The sequence below is a fragment of the Mesoplodon bidens genome (assembly GCF_964165515.1).
Source record: "Mesoplodon bidens genome assembly, chromosome: 15".
In the NCBI taxonomy this organism is placed as follows: domain Eukaryota; kingdom Metazoa; phylum Chordata; class Mammalia; order Artiodactyla; family Ziphiidae; genus Mesoplodon; species Mesoplodon bidens.
In genome coordinates, this window is record NC_138171.1 from 62,851,052 (window position 1) to 62,877,200 (window position 26,149).

Genomic DNA, 26,149 nt, shown 5'->3' on the forward strand with positions numbered 1-26,149 from the left:
CTCGGTTGACTTTGCAGAGGGTGTGGCCTGGGTCTTATTCCCTAAGACCCTCCCCTCTTCCCCCTAGTTCCTGTGTGTCCAGACCTGGCACAGAGCAGGCCCTCAGGCAAGGTTTGGGACATGGTTGGACAGACTCGTAGCTTCTGTTTGTTTGCCTGTTTCCACCCGCCTGCAGCTTCCCCCCATGCCAGCAGTACCTGCGGTGTTGGACCTCAAACCCTGGAGGGTATCAGGGTCCCCTGGGGAACCTGTAAAAACAGCAGCAATAATAATACAGCTTCCTGGGTCCAGCTCTGGAGATCCAGATTCAGAGGCTCTGGGTTAGTGCCTGGGAATCTAAATGTTTCGTGCCACAACAGGTGGGTCCCAGGCCTTGATCTGAGGAATTCCAGTCTGAAGAGTTGGCTGCCCGCTCTGCTTGATGGTCAAGAGCCCTGCCCTGGCCCACCCCAAGGGGCACACCCAAGACCTGCCTCTTTTATGGCCTCTCTTCATCGGAGCCTTCTGCCCACAAACCCCAACTCCTCTTCATCCTTCAGAACCCAGCCACCACCACCTCCTCTAGGAAGCCTTCACTGTCCATCCCCATTCCTACCAAGCTGGTCAGGAGGCTTGCCTGGTCATGCCTGCCTCAGTCTCGTGACTATTTCTATAAATGCTGATTTCCTACCAGTCTGGGGGTAGCTGTGCCTGTGTGCATTACTGGGCCTGGCACACAGTAAGTGCTTGAGTGTGGGCAGAATGCTGCTTCTGGGTGCTTGGCTTCTCAGGCCCCACTGTGGAGCCGGTATAAAAGGTCTTTGATGGAGATTAGAGGACTAAGTACTAATGTTGACCGTTGCTGGCCAGCTGGCTGGCTGGCTGTGTGACATTAACGAAGTTGCTTTCCCTCTCTGGTCTTTGTTCCTTCCTTTGTTTAAAGAAAACAAAGTTGGAGCTTGATCAGTAAGGCTCCTTAACGACTATAATCATGAACCTTTGAACCTTTGTGAGATTTATTGGGCACCCAGCTCTTTGCCTGCATAACCTCACTCCCATCCCTAACACCCCACTGGGAAAGGTCCATCTGACAGCGGGAAGCAGAGGCACAGAGAGGGACAGCAGCTTGGCCAAGTCGCACAGTGAAAACCCACATCTGAGTCCAAAGCCAAGGTCTTCACTCCCACAGTAGTGTTTGCCAGAGTGGTCTGTGGTGTGATTTCGGGGGGCAGACAGATGTGACAGGAGGAGACACAGAAACACCAAGTGAGAAAGCCGTTCTGATTTCAGGTCTCTCTCAGATGCTCTGATAACACCCAGGAGGTCTCAGCCTGGTGCCAGCACAGCTCTAACTTGGCTGCAGTATGTGCCAAGCTCTGCTTTTAAGCAGGTGAGGGCAACGCTCAGTTTCAACGTGTGCAGGCGGCCGAGTGTCTGGCTAGAGCTTAATGCCATCCTTTTATTTCCGTGGAATTTATTTTGGTGGTTACCTCCATTGATGGCAAGGACTTCTGGTTTTATGTTTGCAATGGGAAGAGCAAGTTCCCTTTTTTAGGAAATTTATTTAAATATAAAGAGTGAGCAGATTAAAAGTATCAGGTATTTAATAATGCTGCTTACACAAAAACTTGTGCCTGAATGTTCATAGCAGCCTGATCCGTAATGACCAAAAGATGGAAACAACCCAAATGTCTATCAGTGGATGACTGGATATGTAAAATGTGGGATATTCAAGCTGTGGAGTATTATGCAGCCATAAAAAGGAATGAAGCACCGACACATGCTGTAACATGGATGACCCTCAAAAATATTGTTAAGTGAAAGAAGTTAGACATGAAAGGCCTCGCTCATATTGTATGATTCAATTTCTATGAAATGTCCAGAATAGGCAAATCCATAGAGACAGAAAGTGGATTCGTGGTTGCCAGGAGCTGTAGGGCGGGATGGTGAGGAGTGAGTACTAAAGGATGCGGGGTTTCTTTTTGGGGGTGATGAAAACATTCTGGAACTACATAGTGATGATGGTTATACAACCTTGTGAATACACTAAAAACCACTGAATTATACACTTTAACAGGGTGAATTTTACATCTCAGTAGAAAATGTGGAAAAACAGGGTAAGTGTGCTCTGCCAACATGGTAAAATAGAAACGTTAGAGTGATGGCCAGAGCGAGGGCTGATTCCCTGCCAGGTGCTGCCTCTTTTCTGTGCCTTTAGTGACATTGCCCTGGGGGGACAGCCAAGCTCCATCTGAGGCTCACTGGACAGCTCCTGCTCCGAGCCTGGGGCTGGGGACAGCCTGGGAGGCTGGGTGCTGGTGGGGACCCGGCCCTTGCCCTCTGGCCCTCGGCCTACCTCGCTTCTTCCGCCTGCAGCATCTCTAACAAGGAGCTGTCAGAGCTGATTGAGCAGCTGCAGAAGAATGCTGACCAGGTGGAGAGGAACATCGTGGACACGGAGGCCAAGCTGCAGAGCGTGAGTGCCCCATCTCCCACCCCAGTGCCCCCTGTGCCACCAGCCCTGCTCAGGACCAGGGGCTTGTCTGACCCCGTGGTTCTCACCTGGGCGTGATTCTGCCCCCAGGGGACATGTGGTCACATCTGAAGACATTTTTAGCCATCACAACTTGGGAAGTGCAGTGGGCGGGTATCTAGTGGTGGAGTCCAGGGATGCTGCTATACACCCTACAGTGCACAGAACGGCCCGGTACACAGAATGATCCATTCGCAGATGTCAAAGTGCCCAGGTGGAGATGCAGTGAAGAGGAACTTCATTATTGCTGGTAGTACCAGCTCCTCCACCTCGGGTACTAAGTTGCTGCAGCTTATGGGCCCCATCTGGAGGAGAACCATAGACTCAGGATCCAGGCTCTGGTTAGGATCCCAGCTTTGCCACTTACTGTGTGACCTTGAGCAAGTCACCTTACCTCTGTTCACGTGATTCCCTCTGAACGGATAAGAGCGATTGTCGGGCTGCTGTAAGGATTTGATGAGATTATGCAGCTGCAGTGCAGGGTACACTATTATTGTCGACATCATCAGCCTTACTTCTCCTACTCTCGCCACTACTCAGATGCAGGCTGGGCAGATCACTTTCCCTCTCTGTGCCTCAGTTTCCTCTTCTGTAACATGGGGATAACAACCGACCTGAGCCCAAAGGTTCTCTTGGGGATCCTGCACCGTGGGCCGCACCGGAGCCGTGCTCACTCTTGTGAGCTGCTAAGATGACCCCCTCCTCTCTGAACCCTCCACAGCCCAGTGCGGTTGAGTTTATACGTTTTTTTGTAGCTGGAGAAACTGAGGTTCAGAGAGGGCCAGGGCGGACTATGTCAGTGACAGAGCTGATGCCAGAGGCATCCCACAGGTGGGCTTGCCAGACTTAGCAAATAAAAATATAGGGTAGGGCTTCCCTGGTGGTGCAGTGGTTGAGAGTCCGCCTGCCGATGCAGGGGACACGGGTTCGTGCCCCGGTCCGGGAAGATACCACATACCACGGAGCGGCTGGGCCTGTGAGCCATGGCCGCTGAGCTTGCGCATCCGGAGCCTGTGCTCCGCAACGGGAGAGGCCACAACAGTGAGAGGCCCGCGTACCGCAAAAAAAAAAAAAAAAAAAAAAAAAAAAAATATATATATATATATATAGGGTATCCAGTTAAGTTTGAATTTTAGAACACAAAATTTTTGTGTGTGTAAGTATATCCCATGCACTACTTGGGATATTATAAAATTATCCATTGTTTGTCTGAAATTTGAATTTAATTGGGCATCTGTATTTCATCTGCATTCCAGGCATGACTAAGAGGCGGGTCCAGAGGAGTGGGTGGCTGAGGGTGGACAGGTCATGAGAGAGGTCAAGGTCCGGCTGGCCCCACTGCTGTCCCCAGGCCCAGACGTGGCTGCCACTCCTCTGAGAGCCAAGGGATCCACCCCCCTGAGGGCCAGTCCCCTGAGACCTGAGGGACAGGGGTGGGCTGGGGATGGCACAGCTGGGGGGGTGAGAAGTGGGGGCATGGGGAGAGTGGGGCAGGAAAGGCAAGAGGGTCCCCCCTCCCCCAGGGTCCCCCCTCCCCTCTCTCATTCCTTTCCTGCCTCCACCTCCCACCTTTCTTTCCAGCCTCAGCCGGCCCTGCCAGCATCCTTCCCTCTGGCCATGCCCTTGCCCTGGTACCCAGCCCCTCTCTGTGACTGCCGTGGTGGCGTGTGCTTTCCTAAATGAAAACAGCTTTTTGGAGTGTGTCCTTTTTCCTCCTAATAAAAGTAATATGTGTTCGTTACAAACATTTCAGGACCGATAAACAAGTATAACGAAGCAAATTAAGATGGCGTAGAATTCCACCACCAGAGAGAACGATCATCCATTAACCTTCTGGTGTATCTGTGACCTTTTCTTGTGTGTGTGCGTGTGTGTGAATAGCATCCAGCTGGCTCATTGTATTTGCTTAGAGTAATGACTCAAAGTAACAAGGATGTTTTAGGGAGATAATTTTGAACTATTTTCTTTTCATTCAAATGAACAAACTTAAGAAACCACGCTTTGAAGACTGCATGGGCTAATCTTTCTGTCTTTTCTCTTCCTTCCTTCCTTCCTTTTTTCGGAAGAAAACATCATTATTGATTTTACTACCCAAACGTTCTCTTGAACTTTCCTATTTTTTTATGGAAGTGAGATCCACATAAGATAAAATTAACCACGTAAAGTGTACAATTCCGTGGCATTTTGTACATTTACGATGTTGTGTAACCACTGCCTCTATCTGGTTCCAAGGCACTTTCATCGCCCCAAAGGGAAACTCCATGCCCGTCAGCAGTCACTCCCCATCCCCCTCCCCACAGCCCCTGACAACCACTAATCTGCTTTCTGTCTCTTTGGATATACTTATCCTGGATATTTCATATAAACAGAACCATACAGCATGTGACCTTTTGTGTCTCTCCCAATTTTTAAATGCCAGAAGAGTTGGAAGAATTGGAGAACATCCATATCCTCACCACATCTCCTGGATTTGTACCAGTAACATCTCCTGGATTTGCTTTATCCCTCATCTGTCTTATCAATGTGTGTGTCATTTACAAGATATGTCAGTCCCTATGATTTTTTTTTTTTTACTTTAAAAAACTTGTCTATGGAAAGTGTCCAAATTTTAAGAGCTCACCCTTGTGAGTTTTTGCATCAGTAGGTACCCATGAAACCATCACTCAGGTCAAGATAGAGGACATTTCCCGAAAGGTCCCAAGGGACCTTCCCAATCAATATCCCCCAGAGGTAACCACTGTGCTGACCTCTGTTCCCATTGATCAGTCTTGTCCAACTGTTGACTGTCGAACACCCACATGGCATCTCTCCACTAGATGTTCTTTCTTGTCTCGGCTGGAGAGGGCTTGCGTTCCCACACAGCACCTGCACCTGTGTGAATTAGGAAATGATTAATTTACTTCCTCCTTTTGCAAAATTAATCTTTGACACTCTAACTGCCCAGCAGAGCTTCAGATCAGCTGGTGATGGTGGAGCTGATAAAATTCCACCCAAGCCAAGAACCATGACATTTTGTTGCAACTTTTTAACTCGCCAGACCCACCCATGGTGGGGCGATGGCCCAGCGCCATTGGATTTCTGCCACGTGGACCTCACCCCCAAGCCCCTCAGGGCGCTGGGCCCACTTGCTGCTCAGCCCTCCCACGCCGGGAAAGACCTGGAAGAACGGGCTGGATACCTTCTCTTCCTCCGAGAGGAAGTTGAGTCATTTGACACTGTACCAGGCACCACATCACTTCTGTTCACTTCTTTTTCCTCTTGTCATTTCTTCCTTTTTCTTTTTTAACATCTTTATTGAGGCATGTTTTACAGATCAGAAAAATGCACCCCGTTTAAACGTACAGTGCAATGATTTCTAGTAACATCACCAAGTGGTGCAGTCATTTCTGTAGGTTGGTTTCAGGACTTTTTCATCCCTTCGTAAGATCTCCTGTGTCCACTGACTGCAGATTCCCACTCCCATCCAGCCCTTGGCAGCCACTCATCTACTTTCTGCCTGTGGATTAGCCGACTCGGGGCAGTTCCCATAAATCAGTCCCGTGCAGCGTGGCCTTCCGGGTCCGGCTCCTCTCACTTGCATGGTTTCGAGGCTCGTCCCTGATGAGCCCGCGTCTGTGCTCCCACCTTCTCGCCGCCGAGGGAGAGTCCTTGGGTCACTTGGATGCCTCTTCTGAAGCAGGGGTTTCTCTTACTCCCATTGCAGAGATGGGGATGCCGAGACCCAGCGAGGGGAGGGGACTGGCCTCGCGAGTTCCCCCATGTGACCCCCGTCCAGTCTCTGGACCCCCAGTCCAGTCTCTGACTCATCCCCGCTGGGCCTGGGGTCCCCCGGGCCTGGCACAGTGCCCAGCCACGCTCCCTGAAAGTCCACTAAGTGGATTAATGGGCCGTGTTCAGAAACCTGCTGTACCCGCTGCCCGTTCATTGTTCTTCCCTAAATAAGCAGAGACCCTGGACTCATCAGCGACTTATCAATTGTACCTCCCAGATGCCCACCCACTTTGTTCATTCTCGCCCTTTCACTGGTGACACCCCAGCGTGGGCCACCCTCAGCTCTCACCCGGGCCCTGTCACAACCCCTGATTGTGCTCCCCGCTTGTACCCTGTTCCCTGCAGAGCCCCTGGAGGAATTGCCTTTAAGGATAGGTGGGGCCCCGTCTCCCACTTCCTCCCCCGTCCCTCCTTCCAGCCTCAATCACAGCCATCCTTTTCTCCCACAGGACCTTTGCACAGACTATTGCCTCTGCCTAGAACACTCTTCTCTTTCTTCCTTCCTTCTTAGGCTGTGTCACCACCTCAGAGGGGCCTCACTGACCCCCAGAGCTCAAGCAGGTCCCCCATGTTCCACCTCTTCTGTGTTTCCTTGGTAAACAATAACTTGTAGGAACTTGCAGTCACCTTTGTGAGGTTTATCTGTGACTTGCCTTTCTGGGGGTCTTTCTCTCCCCTGGGCTGGGGCCCTGTCTCTTTGTGCACAGCTGTGTCTCGAGCCGGCCACAGCAGGCACTTGAGCAGAGGCTGGGCAGGGCTGGGGGAGGCCATCGCTCGCCCCTCTCCTCCCGTCCCTCCCATCCCAGCTGTGCCCACTGAGTCCCTGCCCACTCTCTCTCCCCGCCCCTTTCTTGTGACTCTCACAGGACCTGGCCCGGCTGCAGCAGGGCCGGCAGCCGGAGTACCGGGACTCGGCCCTGCAGAAGGTTTCAGACTCAGAGAAGCTGCTGTATGTGCTGGAGGCGGACGCGGCCATCGCCAAGCACATGAAGCACCCCCAGGGGGACATGATCGCTGAGGAGTAGGTCCCCTCCGCTTCGGGTCCTGAGGGACCTGCTCGGGGCCAGGGCAGGGGGGCTGCAGCCACTCAGCATTCAGGAACCCGAGTTGGGGTTTGTTGAGGGTTAACTGGATGCCAGCACGAGCCAAACACCTTATGTTATCCTCACGACAACCCACTTTGCAGTTGGGGAAACTGAGGCTTGGAGCGCTGGTGTCTCCTGTCCTGGTCAGAGTGTGACCACAGCCCCCTGACCTCCAAGCCTGTGAACACATTCTCTCCTGCCTAATACCCAGCTGGCTTCCTGAGTGCCTGGCTCTCGCCTCAGCTTAGATGTGGACAAAGCACTCTCACTCTCACGGTCCCCACCACCCTGTAGCCCTGCTGGATGGTGGGCTCCAGAGAGCAGCAGATCTGCCTGTTTCTTCTGGAACCTCCTGTGGTTCTGGGCACACAGTAGGGCTCTCAGGAAACATTGGTGGGGGAAGGTAGAATGAAGGAAAGTGGACAGGAGCAGGGTGGGAGTGATTGCCTGGACCCAAGGCCACAGTCACCCTGTCCTACCAGGCCACTGAGCAGAAAGCTGAGGCCAGGGGCTGGGGTGGGAGGCCCCCACCTCGTGGCATGGGCAGTGCACCCGCCAACCAGCCCCGCTAACCAGGGTGGCCACTCTCCCCGCTTAGCATCTGTCAGCTGAAGGAGCGTGTGACCAACCTCCGCGGGAAACACAAGCAGGTCTACAACCTGGCAGTGAAGGAGGTGGACCCGCAGGTCAACTGGGAGGCGCTGGTGGAGGAAAAGCTGGTATGGCCGGGGGTTCAGCTGGGGTGGGGCTGTGTGTGGACCGGGGGGACCCCTACCATTGAACGGGCACCACAGTCCTGCCAGGGAGGGAGTTGTGTTCCCGGTGTTTCCTGATGTTTGTGTCAATGAGATGAGCAAGGCTCAGAGAGGTGCAGTGCCTAGCTCAGGGTCACACAGCAGAAGTGGTGGAGATTGGGACCCTCCCGGGCTCGTTGGAGTCCTGGCAGGCTGGGGGCAGTGGCCAGATTTCTGGCCGGCCACTGCCCTTCCTGTGCCCTCACCAGCCCATCTCCACCATGGAGAAGCCCGGGCACTGGGTGACCCCAAGCAAGTGACTCCCCCGGCTGAGCCTCTGTTTCCCCATCTGTGAAATGGAAACAGTAACCGTGAGGGCCTCTGAGGTTGCTGTGAGATTAAATGAGATGGGGTGTGACAGCCTCTCTCTGCATCCCTCCGGGGCCACTTCACTCACTCCTTGGCCAGCACCATGAGGAGGAGAGCTGAGGCTCCCGGGGTATGGGGTACTGGGTGGGCTGCGAGTCCTGAGTCCCTGGCCCACCCCCATGCGTGTTGTCCCTCTTACCGCCCGGCCAGGACAAGCTGAGCAGCCAGAGCTTCGGGTCGGACCTGCCTCTGGTGGACCACCAGGTGGAGCAGCACAACATCTTCCACAATGAAGTCAAGGCCATCAGGCCCCACCTGACCAAGGACGGGGGCAAGGTATGTGCACAGGGGTGGAGGGGGCCCCGGGGAGGAGGGGCTCCCACCTGCACTCCCGCCCTAACCCATGCCCTCGGCTCCGTCCTCAGGAGCAGAACAGCGAACTCCAGGCCAAGTACCAGAAACTGCTGGTGAGATGCCCCCGGGAACGGGATGGGAGGGGATGGGAAGCCGGGCGATGGGGACAGAAGTGTGTGCAGTAAACACTTCAAACAGGACGGAGGGGTATGAAGTGGGAAGAGGCAGTACCCCGAGCCCCTACCTGAGAGGCGCCCCTGTTTGCCCTGTGCTCGTGGAAAACCCCAAGAGACCCCATGGATACAGTTATCTTACTATTTGCTTCTTAATTCTTTATTGAGCACCTACTGTGTGCCAGATACAATGCCACGTGCTTAATAAACGGAAGTTTTTCTATTTCCTTTTTCAAAACCTTTAAAGAATATTTTCTTTTTTTAATTAATTAATTAATCTATTTTTATTTTTGGCTACGTTGGGTCTTCATTTCTGTGCGAGGGCTTTCTCTAGTTGTGGCAGGGGGCCACTCTTCATCGCGGTGCGCGGGCCTCTCACTATCGCGGCCTCTCTCGTTGCGGAGCACAGGCTCCAGACGCGCAGGCTCAGTAGTTGTGGTTCACGGGCCCAGCTGCTCTGCGGCATGTGGGATCTTCCCAGACCAGAGCTCGAACCCGTGACCCCTGCATTGGCAGGCAGACTCTCAACCACTGCGCCACCAGGGAAGCCCCAAGAATGTCTTCTTTTTAAAACTGCACAAGTGATGCATAAATGTTGTGGACATTACAGACACTCGTTATGGACGTTACAGATGCCTCAGACGTGAGAATGCAGAGGCAGTGATAGTATAGCCAGTAGGAGGCTCTGGAGCTGGGCTCCCTCCACCCCTTTTGGTGGGGAAACCTTGAGCACAAGCTGCTGAGCCTCTGGGAGCCTCAGTTTCCTCATCTGTAAAACAGTCACTTCCAGTCCCTGGCTCATAGGATGCTTTGAGGATTGCATGGGTTGATGTTGGAGAAGTCCTTAGCACAGTCCTGGCACGTGGTGGGCCCCACACATGTGTTCACTACTGTTCTCATTTGCAGAGTGGAATGCAGACATCCCTCCTCCTTCCCCTCCTCCTTGCCCTGTGGTAGTTTGCTACGATCCCCCTAGCACCATGACATGTTAAAGAAAAAAGTGGAAGTGTAGCTGCTGATGTTTATTGAGCACCGACTGTATGCCAGGGTTGGTGCCCTTTGAGATCAGTGCTGTCGTTAGTCCCATTTTGCAGACGAGTAAACTAACGTTCCACAAACATGTCAATTCTGTGAGGGTTTTGTCTGTTTTGCTCACTGCTGTATCCACAGGGCCTGGAGCAGTGCCCAGCACTTAGTAGATTCTCAGAAAACATTTGCTGAACGAATGAAGGGGTTTTGGGGTGGGGGTGGGGGTCAGGTGACTTATCCAAGGGAGTGCAGTGGAGCAGGAGGCGTGGAGGGAGGCTCTTGCCAGCAAGGCCACAGCCCTGTCCTTGCCCGCCCACAGGCGGAGTCTCAGGCACGGCAGCAGCACCTGAGCTCACTGCAGGACTACATGCAGCGCTGCACCAATGAGCTGTACTGGCTGGACCAGCAGGCCCAGAGCCGCATGCAGTACGACTGGAGCGACTGCAACCTCGACTACCCCAGTCGCCGGCGCCAGTACGAGGTGGGCACTAGGCTCTGGGGGTGCGGGCCAGGGGGCTGGGAAGGAGCACAGTGGCTGGTCAATGAGCCCCTCCACTGCCCCTGCTGCAGAATTTCATCAACCGGAACCTGGAGGCCAAAGAGGAGAGAATTAACAAGCTGCACAACGAGGGTGACCAGCTACTTGCCGCCAAGCACCCCGGAAGGAACTCCATTGAGGTACGTGAGCCCCGGGAAGGGACGCCTCCTCCAGGCTGCCCTCCGGGTGGCCTCTGCTCTGGGCTGCCTACACTCAGGCAGGCCCCAAGGTGGGTGTCTTGTGTCCATCTGTCTGCCTCTCCATTTTGCTGCCTCCTCTTGCTCTGTCTGACCCTGCGTCCTCTCATTATCTCGATGCCCTGCCCTCAGTCCCTGGACTTCTGAACCCCATGTGGTGCCCGTATTAGTTTCCTATTGCTGCTGTAACAAATGACCACAAACTTGGTGGCTTTAAACAAAGGAAAGTTATTCTCATAGTTCTGAAGGCCAGAAATTCAAAATCAAGGTTTTGGCAGGCTTGTTTCCTCTGAGGTCTCTAGGGCAGAATCCTTCCTCATCTCTCCTTGCTTCTGGTAGTTGCTGGCAATCCTTGGCATTCCTTGGGTTTGGAGCTGCATCACTCCTGTATCTGCCTCTGTGTCTTCACATGGCCTTCTCACCTGTGTGTCATCTCCTCTTCTTATGAGGACACCAGTCATTGGATTTCAGGCCCACCCTAAATCCAGAATGATTTCATCTTGAGATCCTTAACCAATTATATCTGCAAAGACCCTATTTCCAAATAAAGTCACATTCTGAGCTCTGGTGGACCTGAATTTGGGGAGTACCTTTGTGAGATTTTTTTAAAAGCACCACTTTGTCTGGGCAGACACAGCGCCTACTTGTCCCTTGTGCAGTGTACAACCTGAGCACCCGTACACAGCAGCCCTGCTTGGCACCTCAACACGTTCCCCTCATTCCTCCTCCCACCCCTGGGCAGGAGGTGGCTGGGAGCCACACACACGCAGAGGCCAGTTACCCCCTCCTTTATCCTTTCCTGGTCTGGAATCCTGCCATCCCTCCCTTCGTGTCCCCGGTGCTTGGCCAGCAGCAATCTGCCTCCTTTCTCCGGGCAGGCTCACATGGAGGCTGTGCATGCAGATTGGAAGGAGTACCTGAACCTGCTCATCTGTGAGGAGAGCCATCTGAAGTACATGGAAGAATACCACCAGGTACCTGCCAGCCCAGGGCCCCATTGGTGGGAGCACCCAGTGCCTGCTGGGCTCACTCATGGCCTCAGTGCTACTTCCTCCAGGAGCCTTGCAGGGCTGCCTGCCCAGGCCTCCCAGTACCTACACTTCTGATGACGTGGGCGTGCCCCAAGCTTGCTGGGCCCTTGTCTGCCTTTCCTGGGGGCTGGGGCTGGAGAGTCTGACTCACCAGGATAGTGTAGGCACAGGAGTAGGTGTGTGGAGTTTTAATTTTGGTAAAATATATTTAATGTGAAATTTGCCATTTTAGGCATTTTTAAGTGTACAATCCAGTGCATTCATTACATTCACAATGTTGTGCAACCATTGTCACTGTCTTTCCAAAACTTTTTCATCACCCCAAATAGGGATTCTATACCCAGTGGACAATCACTCCCCATTCCAACCCCTGGTAACCTCTCATCTACTTTCTGTCTCTTTGGATTTGCCTATTTTAGATATTTCATAGAAGCGGAATTGTGGCCTTTTGTATCTGGCTCTTTCACTGAACATAATGTTTTCAAGGTTCATCATGTTGTAGCATGAACCAGAAACTTCATTCCTTTTCATGGCCGAATAATATTCCATTGCATGCATGGACCACGTTGTGTTTATCCATTCACCTGTTGATGGATGCTGCATTGTTTCCACAGGAATGTGTGTTTTTAACGAGAGAGCTGCACATGATTCTTATGAGTAGGTGGTTTGGGGACGCTTGAACTCAGATGATACTATTGTAACTAACTCCTGGCTCAGTGTCAGCCCTTCTAGGCTATGAGCTTCACAGGGATCCCAAAGTCATGTTCATAGCTGCAGCCCAGGGGACAGCTGACAATGAATGATTCCAGAGCTAATGGGCTGAAGAATGGGCAAGAAAGTTTTCTAGAACCAAGTGGGGAGGCTTATCTTCCATGTACTAAGACTTAGAATAAGTCAGAGTGTCCCTAGCACAAAGAGAAGAGTGGAATAGAGAAGAACCCTAAGCTTACTGGTGTATACACATGTCATAGGGGTGGCATTGCATGGATTGGTGGGAAGGGACCTGGTTTCTCCCTGTGAAGCCCCCCAGGAAGCTGGGCTGGGGAGGGTTGTGGGTGTCCCCAGGTGGCAGAGCCCATGGATTCAGGGTGAGTGGGAGGCCCAGCCCCACCTGTGACTTTAAAGTCACAGCCAGGATTAGCCCCAGGTGTCCTAGCACTGTCCTGTCCATGACAGGGCCCCCCTGGTCTCCTCTAGTTCCACAAAGACGTGAAGGATGCCCAGGAGCTGCTGCGCAAGGTGGACTCAGACCTGAACCAGAAATACAGCCCCGACTTCAAAGACCAATACCAGATTGAGTTGATGCTGCGGGAGCTGGACGTGAGTGATGCCTGAGCAGGCCCCTCCCCAGCTCCTTGCCTGCTGACCAGGGAAGGCTGCGTGATCTCACCTGGGCACTTCCCCCCCACGTTTAGGACCAAGAGAAGGCTCTGGACAAGTACGAGCATGAGGTGTGGGGCCTGCAGAAGCGAGGGCAGCAGGTGGTACCCCTCAAGTACCGCCGGGAGACGCCATTCAAGCCCATCCCCGTGGAGGCGCTCTGTGACTTTGAGAGTGACCAGGTGAACGCGTGCCTGGTGCTCCAGGTGCCCCAGGCAGGCTGGGCCCAGATTTGCCCCTTCTCGTGTCACTGAAAGGCCTTAGGAGTGACGTGGCTGGATGCAGGGTCTCAAATATTTCAGGAGCCTGTGTTCATCTCCATCATGGGGTCCTCTCTGCCAATGCCCCTGCATCACCCCACCTGCTACCCTGGCCTGTTCTGTCCTACCAGCTTAGTGGCCCCAGTCATTCCAGCAGAAGTCCCAGGGAAGGTTCTCATTGGCCCACTCTGAGTCATGTGTCTAGCCTAAACCAATCACTGTGGCCAGGGATGCCATTCTCTCATTGGCCAGACCTGAGTCACATGTCCACCCCCAGAAGTCAGGGAATGGAGGGATGAGAACACATGGGCTGGGAGTGCATGGGGGCTCCCCAAAGGGAAATCCAGGTGGGTGCTAGGCTGGCAGACCCAACACATGTTCTCTTGGTGCTGGCCCCTCTCAACTCTCTATGATGGAACCTCTTGGGGAGGATCTGAGAAACAGGCTAAGACTCCCCAGGTCCCAGAGTTAGGGGTGGGGCTGAGATGGTGACTGGGCTCCTGGCCACCAGGTGGGACAGGTCTCTCCATGTGTTCTGACTGGCCTGTCCCCACCAGGGCCTAATCTCTCGGGGCTACAGCTACACCCTGCAGAGGAACAACGGGGAGAGCTGGGACCTCACGGACAGCGCAGGGAATGAGCTGACTGCCCCGGCTGTCTGCTTCATGATCCCTCCCACCGACCCCGAGGCCCTGGCTCTGGCCGACAGGTACAGGGGCAAAGAAAGGAGCCAGTGTGGACTGGCCGCACCCCCTGGGCCCCTCAGGCCACGTTCACAGCCCTGGGCACCCCAACTCAACCTCAGGGTGCCACTAACATCCCCACACCTGCACCCCTTGGAGGCTCAAGTGGGACAGCAGCAGATCCTGTTGGCTGAGCTGACTTGTGAACCTCTGGCTCTGGGCACACATCAGGGAGTGGTTTTTCTGCAAGGGCCTCTGGGCCTTTGTACATACTGCTCCCTCTACCTGCACACCAACCCACCACCTGTTGGCTCAGGCCTCTTGCTTTGAAGACCCAGCCTGGGGGTCACCTCTTCTGTGAAGCCTTCCCTGATTGCCCCCTCATCGTCCACCCTGGCTCCAGGAAAAGGGCTGCCCCCTCTTTCTCAAGCACCTTCTCCCACTGCTCGTGCTGCTCTCATTAGGGTGCTTGTGTCTGTGTCAGTCTCATTGGGCAGGGGCTCCTTGAGACTTACTATTTTCAGGGCCTTGTTCAGTACCTTGTGCAAAGCAAGTACCCAAGAACTCTTTGTTGAATGAGTGATTCAAGGAATTCCTTCATTTATTCATTCAGCAAATATGTATTGAGCACCTACTGTGTACTGTTCCCTCAGGGGTAACATCTTGGTGGGGAAAACAAATGAGCAAACAAGATTATTTTACAGATTTATTTATTTGTTTTTATTTTTGACTGTATTAGGTCTTTGTTGCTGTGCGCGGGCTTTCTCTAGTTGTGGCGAGTGGGGGCTACTCTTTGTTATGGTGCGTGGGCTTCTCGTCGTGGCTTCTCTTGTTGCAGAGCACGGGCTCTAGGCCCGCGGGCTTCAGTAGTTGTGGCACATGGGCTCAGTAGTTGTGGCTTGTGGGCTCTAGAGTGCAGGCTCAGTAGTTGTGGCGCACGGGCTTAGTTGCTCCGCAGCATGTGGGATCTTCCCGGGCCGAGGATCGAACCCCTGTCCCCTGCATTGGCAGGTAGATTCTTAACCACTGTGCCACCAGGGAAGCCCAAGATAATTTTAGATAGTAAGACTTGCTATTGAAGAAAAGAGAGACAAAGAAAGGAAGGAGGGAAAGAAGGGGTCCGTTGAATCCAAGAGCAAAGAAAGACCAGCGTTTCAGCAAATCCTTCCTACGTGTGTCGTGTTAACTTTTCAAAGCATTTTGCTGAGCTTCCCGACTCCTCGAGGCTGTCTGTCCAGCCAGAGTCCAGGGTCCTCTATCAGTGGGCAGTAGGGGCAGTGGGCTGCCCCAGGTCCCCAGCCCGTTTTTGCTGTCACAGCCTGGGCAGCCAGTACCAGAGCCTGCGGCAGAAGGTAGCTGGGAGCAGAAGGGCGCTCCAGCAGCGGCTTGAGGTGCTGAAGGCAGAGAACTCTGGAGGTGGGTACCAGACGCTGCCTGAGGCTCTGGGGGGACAGGGAGGCAGGGCTGGGCCCAGGGTCTGTGCTGCAGATGGGACAGTGGAGGTGGGGAGGCTGGCCCTCCTACGCCCGCTCCCTGGGCCTCACGGTCCCCACTGCCACCCGACTCTGATTTCCCTCTGGCAGATGCCTCTGACCTGCAGGGCCGGCAGCTGCTGGCCGGCTTGGACAAGGTGGCCAGTGACCTGGACCGGCAGGAGAAGGCCATCACAGGGATCCTGCGGCCGCCGCTGGAGCAGGGCCGGGCCGTGCAGGACAGCGCTGAGCGGGCCAAGGACCTCAAGGTACCCCAGGCTGGGGGCAGAGGCTGGCCCACTGGCTCCCCGGGGCCCCTGCTCAAGGTCTTACCCCCATGGGATGTCTTGGCGCTCAAAAGGGACCACTTGCCACGTGTAACAGGAAGTCGTGAGTCGTGGGGAGGGGGGCTGCTCTAGGCCAAAGACTGAGGAGGTGCCTGAGGCCTGGAGCCCCCAAGACACACCCCCAGGAAAAAGGGCTCATGGCAGAGCTGACAACAGCAGGACTGCAATCTGAGAAGATCAGCACTGAGCTGAGTGAGAGGCCGCGGTGCCCGGCAGCACACGGGCTCTGGGGCGACAGGGCCGGCTCACTCGCCGTGACCACAGACACCGTTCAAGCCCAAACCTCCGTGTCTTCAGTAAAATGGGCGGATCCCCACTCAGGGGGGCCTCGACAGGATGGGGCAAGATGAGCCGCATGAACACCATCTACTCCTCACCTCTTCTACACACACACACAGTTTCCCGGGTCCTCGGCGCCCTCCCCGATGGGTGTGACCGTTCCCGGTTTACAGGAGAGGAACGGGGCTCAGAGAAGTGCCGTGGCCCTTGACGGGGCTCACACCAGGGCTGGGCTGGTGGGGGCTGAGCCAAGGCCAGAGGACGCCTGATAGAGGGGTAGGGTTGGGGCTAGGCCCCACCATGTCCCCTCCTAAGCTGCTTGGAGTCGTACCCACCTCATTGGAGTTATCCCCAAAGATGAGTAAAGCCGTGTGAAGTAGTGGGAACAGGATTAATATTCCCACTATTAATATTCATCACTCGTGAGTCACCATCCACTGTGTCGGAATTCCCAGGGATGTTCATTACAAACACAGACTCCTAGGCCAGCGCCCCAGATCCCCAGTCAGGCCTCCCAGGGAGGACATCTCTGGGTGGGGGTGGCTGCCGGCTGTGGTCAATGCGAGAGGCTCTGGTCCCCACAGAACATCACCAACGAGCTGCTGCGCATCGAGCCCGAGAAGTCGAGCAGCACGGCCGAGGGCGAGGCATTCATGCAGGCCCTCCCGGGCAGTGGCAGTGCGGCCCTGCTGAGGACACGGGTGGAGGACACCCAGCGCAGATATGAGCGCCTGGTGCAGCTGCTGGATGCGGCCCAGGAGAAGTGGGTGCAGGTGGGCAGTGGGGAGGCCGGGTGGGGTCAAAGGCCAGCACCGCCCCCCAACTCCTGACTCCTGTCCTCAGGGTTGACATCGCCAACCGCCTGGAGAAGAGCCTGCAGCAGGGCCGGGAGGTGCTGGCCTCATACGAAAACCAGCTGGCCCAGGAGGACACGGTGCCCAAGAGTGGCCATGCCCTAGACAGCAAGAGGCAGGAGCTGGCGGTGAGTGTGGGGACCCTGGGCCTCAGGAGCCTTTCTCTGAGCTGGGCATGGGCTGCAGGCACCCCTGCCACCCCACCTGTGGACAGTCGAGGGGCCCGAGGCCCAGGGCAGCAAAGTCTCTCCAGGTTTAGAGTCCCAGCCGCACACGGGGTTTCTGTGGCCTGTGGAAATCAGGTGCTGGTATCTTAAAATCGAACGTCCACATAATCCCCCCGGATTCCCAGTGTCTCTGGACAAGCAGATCTGGTCACCCGGACCCACATGCCTGCACGGCGCGTCAGCTGAGCACAGGAGCCTCTGCCCCAGCCCAGCATCTGCCCTCTTCACCATTGCCACCAGGCCCGCTCTAAGCATTGGGGTCTGTGAGCCCGCGGGAGGCCCCTTATTCAGAAACCACCTCACAAAACCCTTGCCCTTGTGGTGAGGACCTCACCTCAGAGCCCAGGAAACGGGCTCAGAGACCAGAGCCTTCACTAAGGCCACTCCAGTCCCGGGCACGGTGTCACAGGCATGTGCCGTGTGCCGCAGGGTTTTAGAAGCTAGTTTTCCCAGGGTATTGGTCATTGTAACAAAATGGAAACTGCAGAAATGACCACGGGTTTGAGGAGAAACTCAGAGGCAAAGCGCCGGTCCCTGCCCAGGTCCAGGCCTGCCACCCGCTAAAAGCAGGCAGCCCCAAGAGCTCTGAGTAGCACCATCCCGGGCCCCGGAGCTCTGGCCACAGCACCTGCCATCTGCCTCTCCGCCCCGGCAGGCCATGGCCTCCGAGCTGCAGGCCCGGCAGGCCCTCCTCAGCGAGGTGGAGCAGAATCTGCAGGCCGCCAAGCAGTGCTCTGGCTTGCTGGCCAGCCGCTTCCAGGAGCACTGCCCGGACCTGGAGCGCCAGGAGGCCGAGGTGCACAAGCTGCGCCAGCGCTTTGACAACCTCTGCCAGCAGGTGGAGCTCAGGTGAGGGGGCCGCGGGGGGCCTCGGCTTAGTCTGCCTTAAGGCACCAAAGTGGGATTTCTGCAGACAACACTGAAGGCTGTTTGATTTCTAAATAATTTCCTCTTTCTGAAAAAAGCAGTACATATACAAGATAAAAAACACAAAGGGATTATAATGACCAAACCCTTCCCCCAAGATCAGCATTGCTACCAGTTTCTTGTGTGTCCTTCCAAAAACATTCTGTATGAGCTGGGGTAGGTAATTAACGTACGAATGACAACACACCATATACAGTGTGTCTTGCTATTTTCTCTGTCATATATTTTCCCAGCCTGATGAGTCAGTAAGTGTTGCCTCCTCCTCTTCTGTTTTCTGGAAGAGTTTGTGTAGACTGGGTATTAATTGCTTAAATGCTTGGAAGAATTCACCACTGAAGCCATCTGGGCCTGCAATTTGTTGTTTTGTGTGTAAGAGGGTTTTTAACTACAAATTCAACCTCTTTAATAGATACTGGACCATTTGGGTCATCTAATGCTTGAGCAACTTCAGAAGTTTGTGTCTTTCAAGGACACATTTTCCATCTCATCAAGTTGTTGAGTTTATTGGCATAAAATTGTTCATAATATTCTCTTATCCTTGACTATCTGCAGGATCTGAGGGAATGTCCTCTCTCTCATTCCTGATGTTGTATCTTCTTCTGTTGTATCTGTTTATTCTTCTTGTCCCCCTGATCATTATGTCTGAGGTTTATCACGTCATTGACGGTTTCAATGAACCAGCTTTGGTTGCAGTGATCTTTCTCCTGTTTTCCTGTTTCCTGTTTCACTGACATCTGCTCATTATTATTTCCTACTGCTGCTTACATTAAGTCCAATTTGCTCTTCTTTTTCTTTCTTAAGGTAGAAGCTTAGATTGTTGATTTGAAACCTTTCTTTTTTTTCTAATCTAAGCATTTAAAACTACATACTTCCCACTAAGCACTGCTTTCGTTGTGTCCCACAAATTTTGATGTTTTGATTTTCAGTGAGTTCAAAAGATTTCCTCACCTCCCTTGTGATTTCCCCTTGGATCCATGAGTTATTTAGGTCCTAGAATTCACAGTGGGCATCCCTGTGAGTCCACACAGGCAGGCCTTCCTGCACTTTACAGAGGCCACACAGTATTCCAACACAATATTCCGTAATTTATCTAACTACTCCCTTCCTGGTGAACGTTTAGGTTACTTCCAGTTAAATTACTTTTGATAACCTCTTTAAAAAGGGACGGCAGGCCGCTGTCAGTGAGATCTGAGAGCTCAAAGGCCTGACGGGCTTTGCCCCACAGGGTCCAGAGCCTGCAGAGTGCCCGGGCTGCTCACGACGCCTTCTGTAGTGGCTGCGACCGCCTGCTGCAGTTCCTGTCCCACATCCCCAGCTACGAGCCCCAGGAGACAGACAGCCTCGGCCAGATGGAGACCAAGCTGAACAACCAGAAGGTGAGAAGGCCACTTCCGCGTTCACAGGAGGATGGTCACAAGGGGGGTCGGACGTTAGCAAGCCCCTTCATGGACGGGGGCCTGGCAGCGGTCCTGGCCAGGCGGGCTCCCAGCACCCGAGTCTCTGACAACAAGGACGGGGTCTCCCTCACCTTTCCATCCTCAGTGCCCAGCACGGGGCCTGGCCCAGAGTGGACACTCCGTGCAAGCCAGCTAAATAAGCAAATAGAGGGACACAGGGGAGCCCTCAGGGGGAAAAACCCATTTCCAAAGCCCAGAGTGCTGGCTCCCCAGAAGGCAGCAGGGCCTTGGGGTGAAGGACGAGGAACAGGAAGCCCAACAGCCTGGTCTCAAATCCTGCTCCCACCCCCATTAGCCATGCGCCCACGGGCCAGTCACTGCGCCGCACTGTGCCTGGGTTTCCTCGTTCATAAACTGGAGGTGAGGACGGTGCCTACCTCACAGGATGTTGGGAGATTCAGTGAGATAATCTAAGAAAGATACTAGAACAGTACCTGACATTTCCATGCACTCAGTAAACACAACTTGCCTGCCAAAGATGATTATCTTCTTGGCCCTTCTTCACAGGGCCTTAGAATTGCCTTTTGTAACAAACAAATGTAAACAACGAAGCTGTTCCTTATACTTTGTGCTAGGAAGAATTCCAGACTCCAAGGAATCCAGCTACTCTATCTAGGTTTTGGATTTTTTTTTTTTTAATTTTTGGTTTCCAAAGTCTCTGTTGTTTTACAGAACCTGCTAGATGAGATAGCAAGAAGGGAAGAGGAAGTACAGAAAGTCTACGCCCACTCCCAGCAGTACCAGCAAGCTGTCAAGGTGAGACGTGACACCCTGCCCGGAGTGTAAAGCAGCAGGGCCTCTTCCCACCAGCTGGTCCAGCGGGGGTGTCCTCAGGCATTGCTGGCGGCCACGCAAACCGGCACAGGCCTTTGGGAAACAAGATGGTACCGGGCATCGAATACCAGAAAAGGATTTTCTACTGTTTAAAACAGTAACTGGGGGAATTTATCCTAAAGGAAAAAGTATGAAATAATAATAATGTGGGATTAACAAAATCATTGTACAACAGAATTATTTACAATAGCAAAACAGACAAACTAGAAATAACCTAAATGTCCAATAGCAGAAGGACGGCTAGTAAATTATCATCTAACCACACAATGGATGTTAAAGTCATCAAACTGATCCACAGGAGGATTAGGAGGAGGCAACATGAGAAAAGCCATAACTCTTATGATACAGAGTTCAATGAAGAAAGCAGAATGCCATGGTCTCTAGGCCAGGGAAGGCCTGGAAGGAGCATGCTTTGGGGACGGAGGGGGATTGTGGGCCTACTTTTTCTCGTCTCACGTGTTATTCAGGGACCTAGGTACGTACCACTGATGGATCTATGGTTCTCAAAACCTCCTGGCAGGCAGAACAGGGTATGGCTGAGCGGAAGACCTTTGCAGTCAGCTGGAAGGGGCATAAGAACGTCTTGGTCTCACCTGCTCTTGTCTGCCCTCTGCCACGTCTCTCTCACGCAGGACTATGAGTTGGAAGCAGAGAAACTCAGGTCCCTCCTTGACTTGGAGAATGGAAGAAGCAGCCACATGAGCAAAAGGGCCAGGCTCCAGTCCCCTGCCGCCAAAGTGAGGGAAGAGGTGAGCTCTGCAGGCCAGGCCTTCTCGGGGTTCCCTCGCTCCGGAGAGCGTGGCATGCAGGCCTCAGAGACGCACACACAATAGGGAAACTGGCCCAAGAGCCCTCCTGGGTGCCAACAGGTTCAGTAAGAGGAGACAACTTATTCTGGGGTGGTGACATTGATATGCCTAGAAAGACAGCCTGCTGGGTTTATCTAGGCCAGAGCCACGGACTCCCCCTGCTCCCCCTAAGTAAGTACACACACACAGAGGGCCGATGTTATCAGCTCCTTCCACACACGAACGCGTTAAGGCTCAGAGACAGACCTGCTCAAGGTCACTCGCTGGGGGTTTAGGCTTCTGACTCTAAATCCAGTTTTCTCTCCTGTAGATGAGACTGTAGTAGAACTCCAGGTAGGAAGGGGCAAGAAGGTACCCTCTCTCCCCAAATGCCAGACTTTTCAAACACCGTCCAGCTCAGCTTCGCTTAGCCTGTTGCCTCCTGTCTGCTCTCCTGTAGGAAACGGCTCTTGCTGCCAAGTTCACGGAAGTTAATGCCATCAACAGACAGAGGCTGCAGAATCTGGAGTTTGCTCTGAATCTCCTGAGACAGGTAATGGATCTCAGTAAGGCATTCTACTCAAAACTATCCCAAGAGCTGAGAAATAAGACTCATTGTGCCTTAGAGAAACAGCCTGTGAACCAGTGGGCGTGTCCCCCCGCGAACAGGGTTGGGTGGCGCCAGTGCAGACGCCAGCCCACCCCTGTGCCCCTGTGGACATGAGTCCAACCTATGTGTCCCATTCCTCAAACATTTGCTGAGTACCCAGAAAAAGGTAACTTATTTTTAAAAGCCCAAAACGTTAACGACAACATTGTAATAGTTAAGAAAGTGGAAGCAACTCAATATTCACCAGCAGTGGGTGTGCGACTGAGCCAGGGTCTGTCCACACAATGGAAAATGACGAAGCTGTCACACGACGAGGTGGCGCTCTCTGTGCCGCTGCAGATTCTCTCATAAGTGCAACAAGCAGCATGCAGAACAGGCATCACCGTTAGTGTGGAAAAAATAAATATGTGTCACACGCAAAAATATACGTGTCTCAAAGGTGACAGTATCCTGTAGGAACAGAGGTGACAGAGAGCCTCTGCTTCACACTCTTCTGTGGTTTTAAAATATTTTCCCAGATGCATTTAAACTAGTTGTTTTACCATTTTCAAAAGGAAGCCTAGGACTCTAGTGAACCCGGCACTGAGGGGGTCCCCTAGGGACCGCAGGACAAGCAGTCTGACCTCTGGCGGGTAGCCAGGTGGGGTTGGGCCGTGCAGAGTCCGGCATTAATCCTGCGCTGTCTTCTCCTTCCCAGCAGGCTGAGGCAGGCACGAGCCATGAGGCCCTGCCCGGGAGCAAGCCGGGCTCCGGAGCAGAGGAGACGTGGAAGATTCAGAAGGAGCTGGACGAGGAGACGGAGCGGAGGCAGCAGCTGGAGGATGAGGTCAGGAGCACCCAGGAGGAGATCCGGACCCTGCAGAACCAGAGCCCGCAGGAAGCGGTGGTGAGGAAGGAGGTGCTCAAGAAGGTGCCAGACCCCACGCTGGAGGAGAGCTTCCGGCAGACGCAGCAGACCCTGGTGGAGGAGCAGCGCAAGAACCAGCTGCTGCAGGAGGAGCTGGAGGCGCTGCAGCTGCGGCTGCGCACCCTGGAGCAGGAGGCCAGGGACGGGGGGCAGGAGTACATGGTCAAGGAGGTTCTGCGCATCGAGCCGGACCAAACCCAGGCCACCGAGGTCCTGAGGCTAAGGGAGGAGCTGGAGGAGCTGCGGCGGCAGAAGGGCACCCGGGAGGCAGAGGCTCTCCTTCTGCAGCAGCGCATCGCAGCCCTGGCCCAGGAGAAGAACCAGGTGCGGGAGAAGGTCACCGAGAAGGAGGTGGTGAAACTGCAGAATGACCCCCAGCTGGAGGCAGAGTTCCGGAAGCTGCAGGAGGACCAGCAGCGGGAGCACCAGCTCAGGGAGAAGCAGGAGGAGGAGCTGAGCTTCCTCCAGGACAAGCTGAAGAGGCTGGAGAAGGAGCGGGCCATGGCCGAGAGCAAAATCACCATCAGGGAGGTGCTCAAGGTGGAAAAGGATGTGGCAACCGAGAGGGAGGTGGGTGACCTCAAACGCCAGTATGAGGACGAGGCTGCCAAGGCTCGTGCCAACAAGAGGGAGAAAACAGGGCTGCTCCGAAAGATCTGGGCCTTGGAGGAGGAAAACGCCAAAGTGGTCGTGCAGGAGAAAGTGCGGGAGATCGTCCGGCCAGACCCCAAGGCAGAGAGTGAGGTGGCCAACCTCCGCCTGGAGCTGGTCGAGCAGGAGTGCAAGTACCGGGGGGCCGAGGAGCAGCTTAAGAGCTACCAGAGTGAGCTGGAGGTGCTCCGGAGGCGGGGCCCCCAGGTGGAGGTCAAGGAAGTGACGAAGGAGATCATCAAGTACAAGACTGACCCCGAGATGGAGAAAGAGCTTCAGAGGCTCAGGGAGGAGATCATCGACAAGACCAGACTCATCGAAAGGTGTGACCTGGAGATCTACCAGCTGAAGCAGGAGATCCAGTCCCTGAAAGAGGCCAAACCCCAGGTGCAGACCAAGGAAGTGGTCCAGGAGATCCTGCAGTTCCAGGAAGACCCCCAGACCAAAGAGGAAGTGGAGTCTCTGAGGGCCCAGCTGTCAGAGGAACAGAAGAAGCAAGTGGATCTGGAAAGAGAGAGGGCGTCCCAGGAGGAGAAAATCAAACAGAAGGAGGAGGAGCTTTCCCAGGTGAAGGAGAAGATGGTCCAGCAGGAGGTCGTCAGGTACGAGGAGGAGCCGGGCCTGCAGGCCGAGGTGAACGCCTTCACTGAGAGCATCGACGCGGAGCTGCAGCAGATTGATGGCCTCCGCGGGGAGCTGCAGCAGCTACAGCGCAGGCGAGCGGAGCTGGAGCGCCAGCTGGAGGAGCTGGAGCGCGAGCGGCAGACACGCAGGGAGGCCGAGCTGGAGGTGCAGCACCTGAAGCAGCGGTTGGCCCAGCTGGAGGAGGAGGAGGAGGAGGCCCGGGAAAAGGTGACCCTCAAGCAGAAGGTGGTGCTGCAGCAGGACCCCCAGCAGGCCCGGGAGCACACCCTGCTCGCGCTGCAGCTGGAGGAAGAGCGGCACCGGCGGCAGGTCCTGGAGTGTGAGCTCGAGACCCTGAAGAAAAAGCTGGAGCACCTGGAGAAGATGGAGGTCAAGGAGAAGGTGGTCTTCTCCAAGAGCATCCAGGTGGAGAGAGGCGACACCGAGCAGGAGATTCAGAAGCTGAAGAGCAGCCTGGAGGCGGAGAGCCAGAGCAAGAGGGAGCTGGACGTGGAGGTGAGCCGGCTGGAGGCCAAGCTGTCGGAGCTGGAGTTCTGTAACTCCAAGTCATCCAAGGAGCTGGATTTCTTGAGGGAAGAGAACCACAAACTGCAGCTGGAGCGGCAGAGCCTGCAGCTCGAGGCCCGCAGGCTCCAGTCCGAAATCGAGATGGCAGTGGCAGAGACGCAGGGTCTAAGGAGCATGCCAGTGGCGGCGGACCCCGGGGCGCACTGCCGCCTCCGGTCCCTGGAGCAGGAGCTGGACGACCTCAGGCAGCTCTCCAGAGACAAAGACCTGGAGATCGATGAGCTGCAGCGGCGCCTGGGCTCCGTGGCCATCAAGCGGGAGCAAAGGGAGAACCACCTGCGGCGCTCCATCGTGGTCATCGACCCAGACTCGGGCCGCGAGCTGTCCCCAGAGGAAGCCCACCGGGCCGGCCTCATCGACTGGAACATGTTTGTGAAACTCAGGAGCCAGGAGTGTGACTGGGAGGAAATCTCTGTCAAGGGTCCCAACGGGGAGTCCTCCGTGATCCATGACAGGAAGTCTGGCAAGAAGTTCTCCATCGAAGAGGCCCTGCAGGACGGAAGGCTGACCCCTGCCCAGTACGACCGCTACATCAACAAGGATATGTCCATCCAGGAGCTGGCCGTCCTGGTGTCTGGGGAGAAGTAGGCACGGCCCCGCCCTCACCTTCCTGGAAGCAGATGCTGGCTCTCTCCTGCCCAGTACTCTCCTCGGTATCTTTTCTCCCTGGCCCCGTGCACCTCCTAATCCATGCAGAACCCTGTGTGTCCCCCAGCTGCTCAGAGCACAGCTCAACCACAAGCGGGACAGGCACCTGCTGAACGGTCATCCAACCAGGTGAGTGACCTGCTTCATCTCCCGATGATTCAAACCCACAGTGCCCTTCTTCTTCTTTTCCCACAGTCCCATAAACAGACTCCTTGTGTGATACCTGGAAGCAACTGAAAACTACTAAAGCACACAACGACCAACAACTGGGGTGGACAAGCCCACTCCATGTAGCACTGGCCTCCACACCCCAGCAGGGGAAACTCTAGGGCAGAAAGGCCTCCCCACTTCAGCAAAGCAACAGCTCCCCAGGCCTGCAACCTGCATTCACACCCCTTGGGATCTGGCTCAGCCAACTCTTCGTCAGAGGCCCTCTGGGGAGACGGATCTAGGCTCTATGCCAGAAAAGGCGCAAAGAAACCAGAACAGCATCTGACCCTGGTGCTCGAATGAAGCTTAACTGTCAAGCCAGACTGTCCCAAGAAAACGCACCATCAGGGAACGTTTCATGTTCTGAAATTCAAGTACTTTCCTAGTGGACTGTGTTGCTGTTAGCCTTAGATTCGGTGCCTAGTCCTGCTTATTATCTCACTGCCATTTAGTAAACTCCACAGTTGATTTTCTACCAAACAAATTTCGGGTCCTCTGTATCTCATGTATTATGTAAGAAAATGGGAAGTAATAGAGAACTCTATTTATAGTGCAAAAATAAACACCTGGTGGCTTGATTCTAATTTCATGGTGTGTTTCTTCCTCTTTT

General features: G+C 54.3%; 1 protein-coding gene across 2 annotated transcripts in view; it reads left to right on the top strand.

Annotated features, from left to right (window-relative positions):
• PPL (periplakin) overlaps positions 1–26,123 on the top strand; it is a 44,352-nt gene extending 18,229 nt beyond the window's left edge. The window contains exons 2-22 of one of the 2 annotated variants that reach the window (XM_081257441.1): positions 2,356–2,455; positions 7,150–7,304; positions 7,967–8,087; positions 8,682–8,807; positions 8,897–8,938; positions 10,347–10,508; positions 10,598–10,705; positions 11,641–11,736; positions 12,991–13,113; positions 13,209–13,355; positions 13,991–14,142; positions 15,435–15,532; positions 15,700–15,857; positions 16,799–16,977; positions 17,058–17,196; positions 17,951–18,144; positions 19,448–19,598; positions 20,352–20,435; positions 21,146–21,262; positions 21,762–21,854; positions 22,609–26,123. In XM_081257441.1, coding sequence (XP_081113567.1) covers positions 2,356–2,455; positions 7,150–7,304; positions 7,967–8,087; positions 8,682–8,807; positions 8,897–8,938; positions 10,347–10,508; positions 10,598–10,705; positions 11,641–11,736; positions 12,991–13,113; positions 13,209–13,355; positions 13,991–14,142; positions 15,435–15,532; positions 15,700–15,857; positions 16,799–16,977; positions 17,058–17,196; positions 17,951–18,144; positions 19,448–19,598; positions 20,352–20,435; positions 21,146–21,262; positions 21,762–21,854; positions 22,609–25,269 — 5,206 coding nt within the window. In that variant the 3' untranslated portion in view covers positions 25,270–26,123. The remainder of the gene's footprint in view (positions 1–2,355; positions 2,456–7,149; positions 7,305–7,966; positions 8,088–8,681; positions 8,808–8,896; positions 8,939–10,346; positions 10,509–10,597; positions 10,706–11,640; positions 11,737–12,990; positions 13,114–13,208; positions 13,356–13,990; positions 14,143–15,434; positions 15,533–15,699; positions 15,858–16,798; positions 16,978–17,057; positions 17,197–17,950; positions 18,145–19,447; positions 19,599–20,351; positions 20,436–21,145; positions 21,263–21,761; positions 21,855–22,608) is intronic. The other variant, XM_081257440.1, reaches the window with a different exon arrangement.
• The last annotated feature ends 26 nt before the right edge of the window (positions 26,124–26,149 follow it).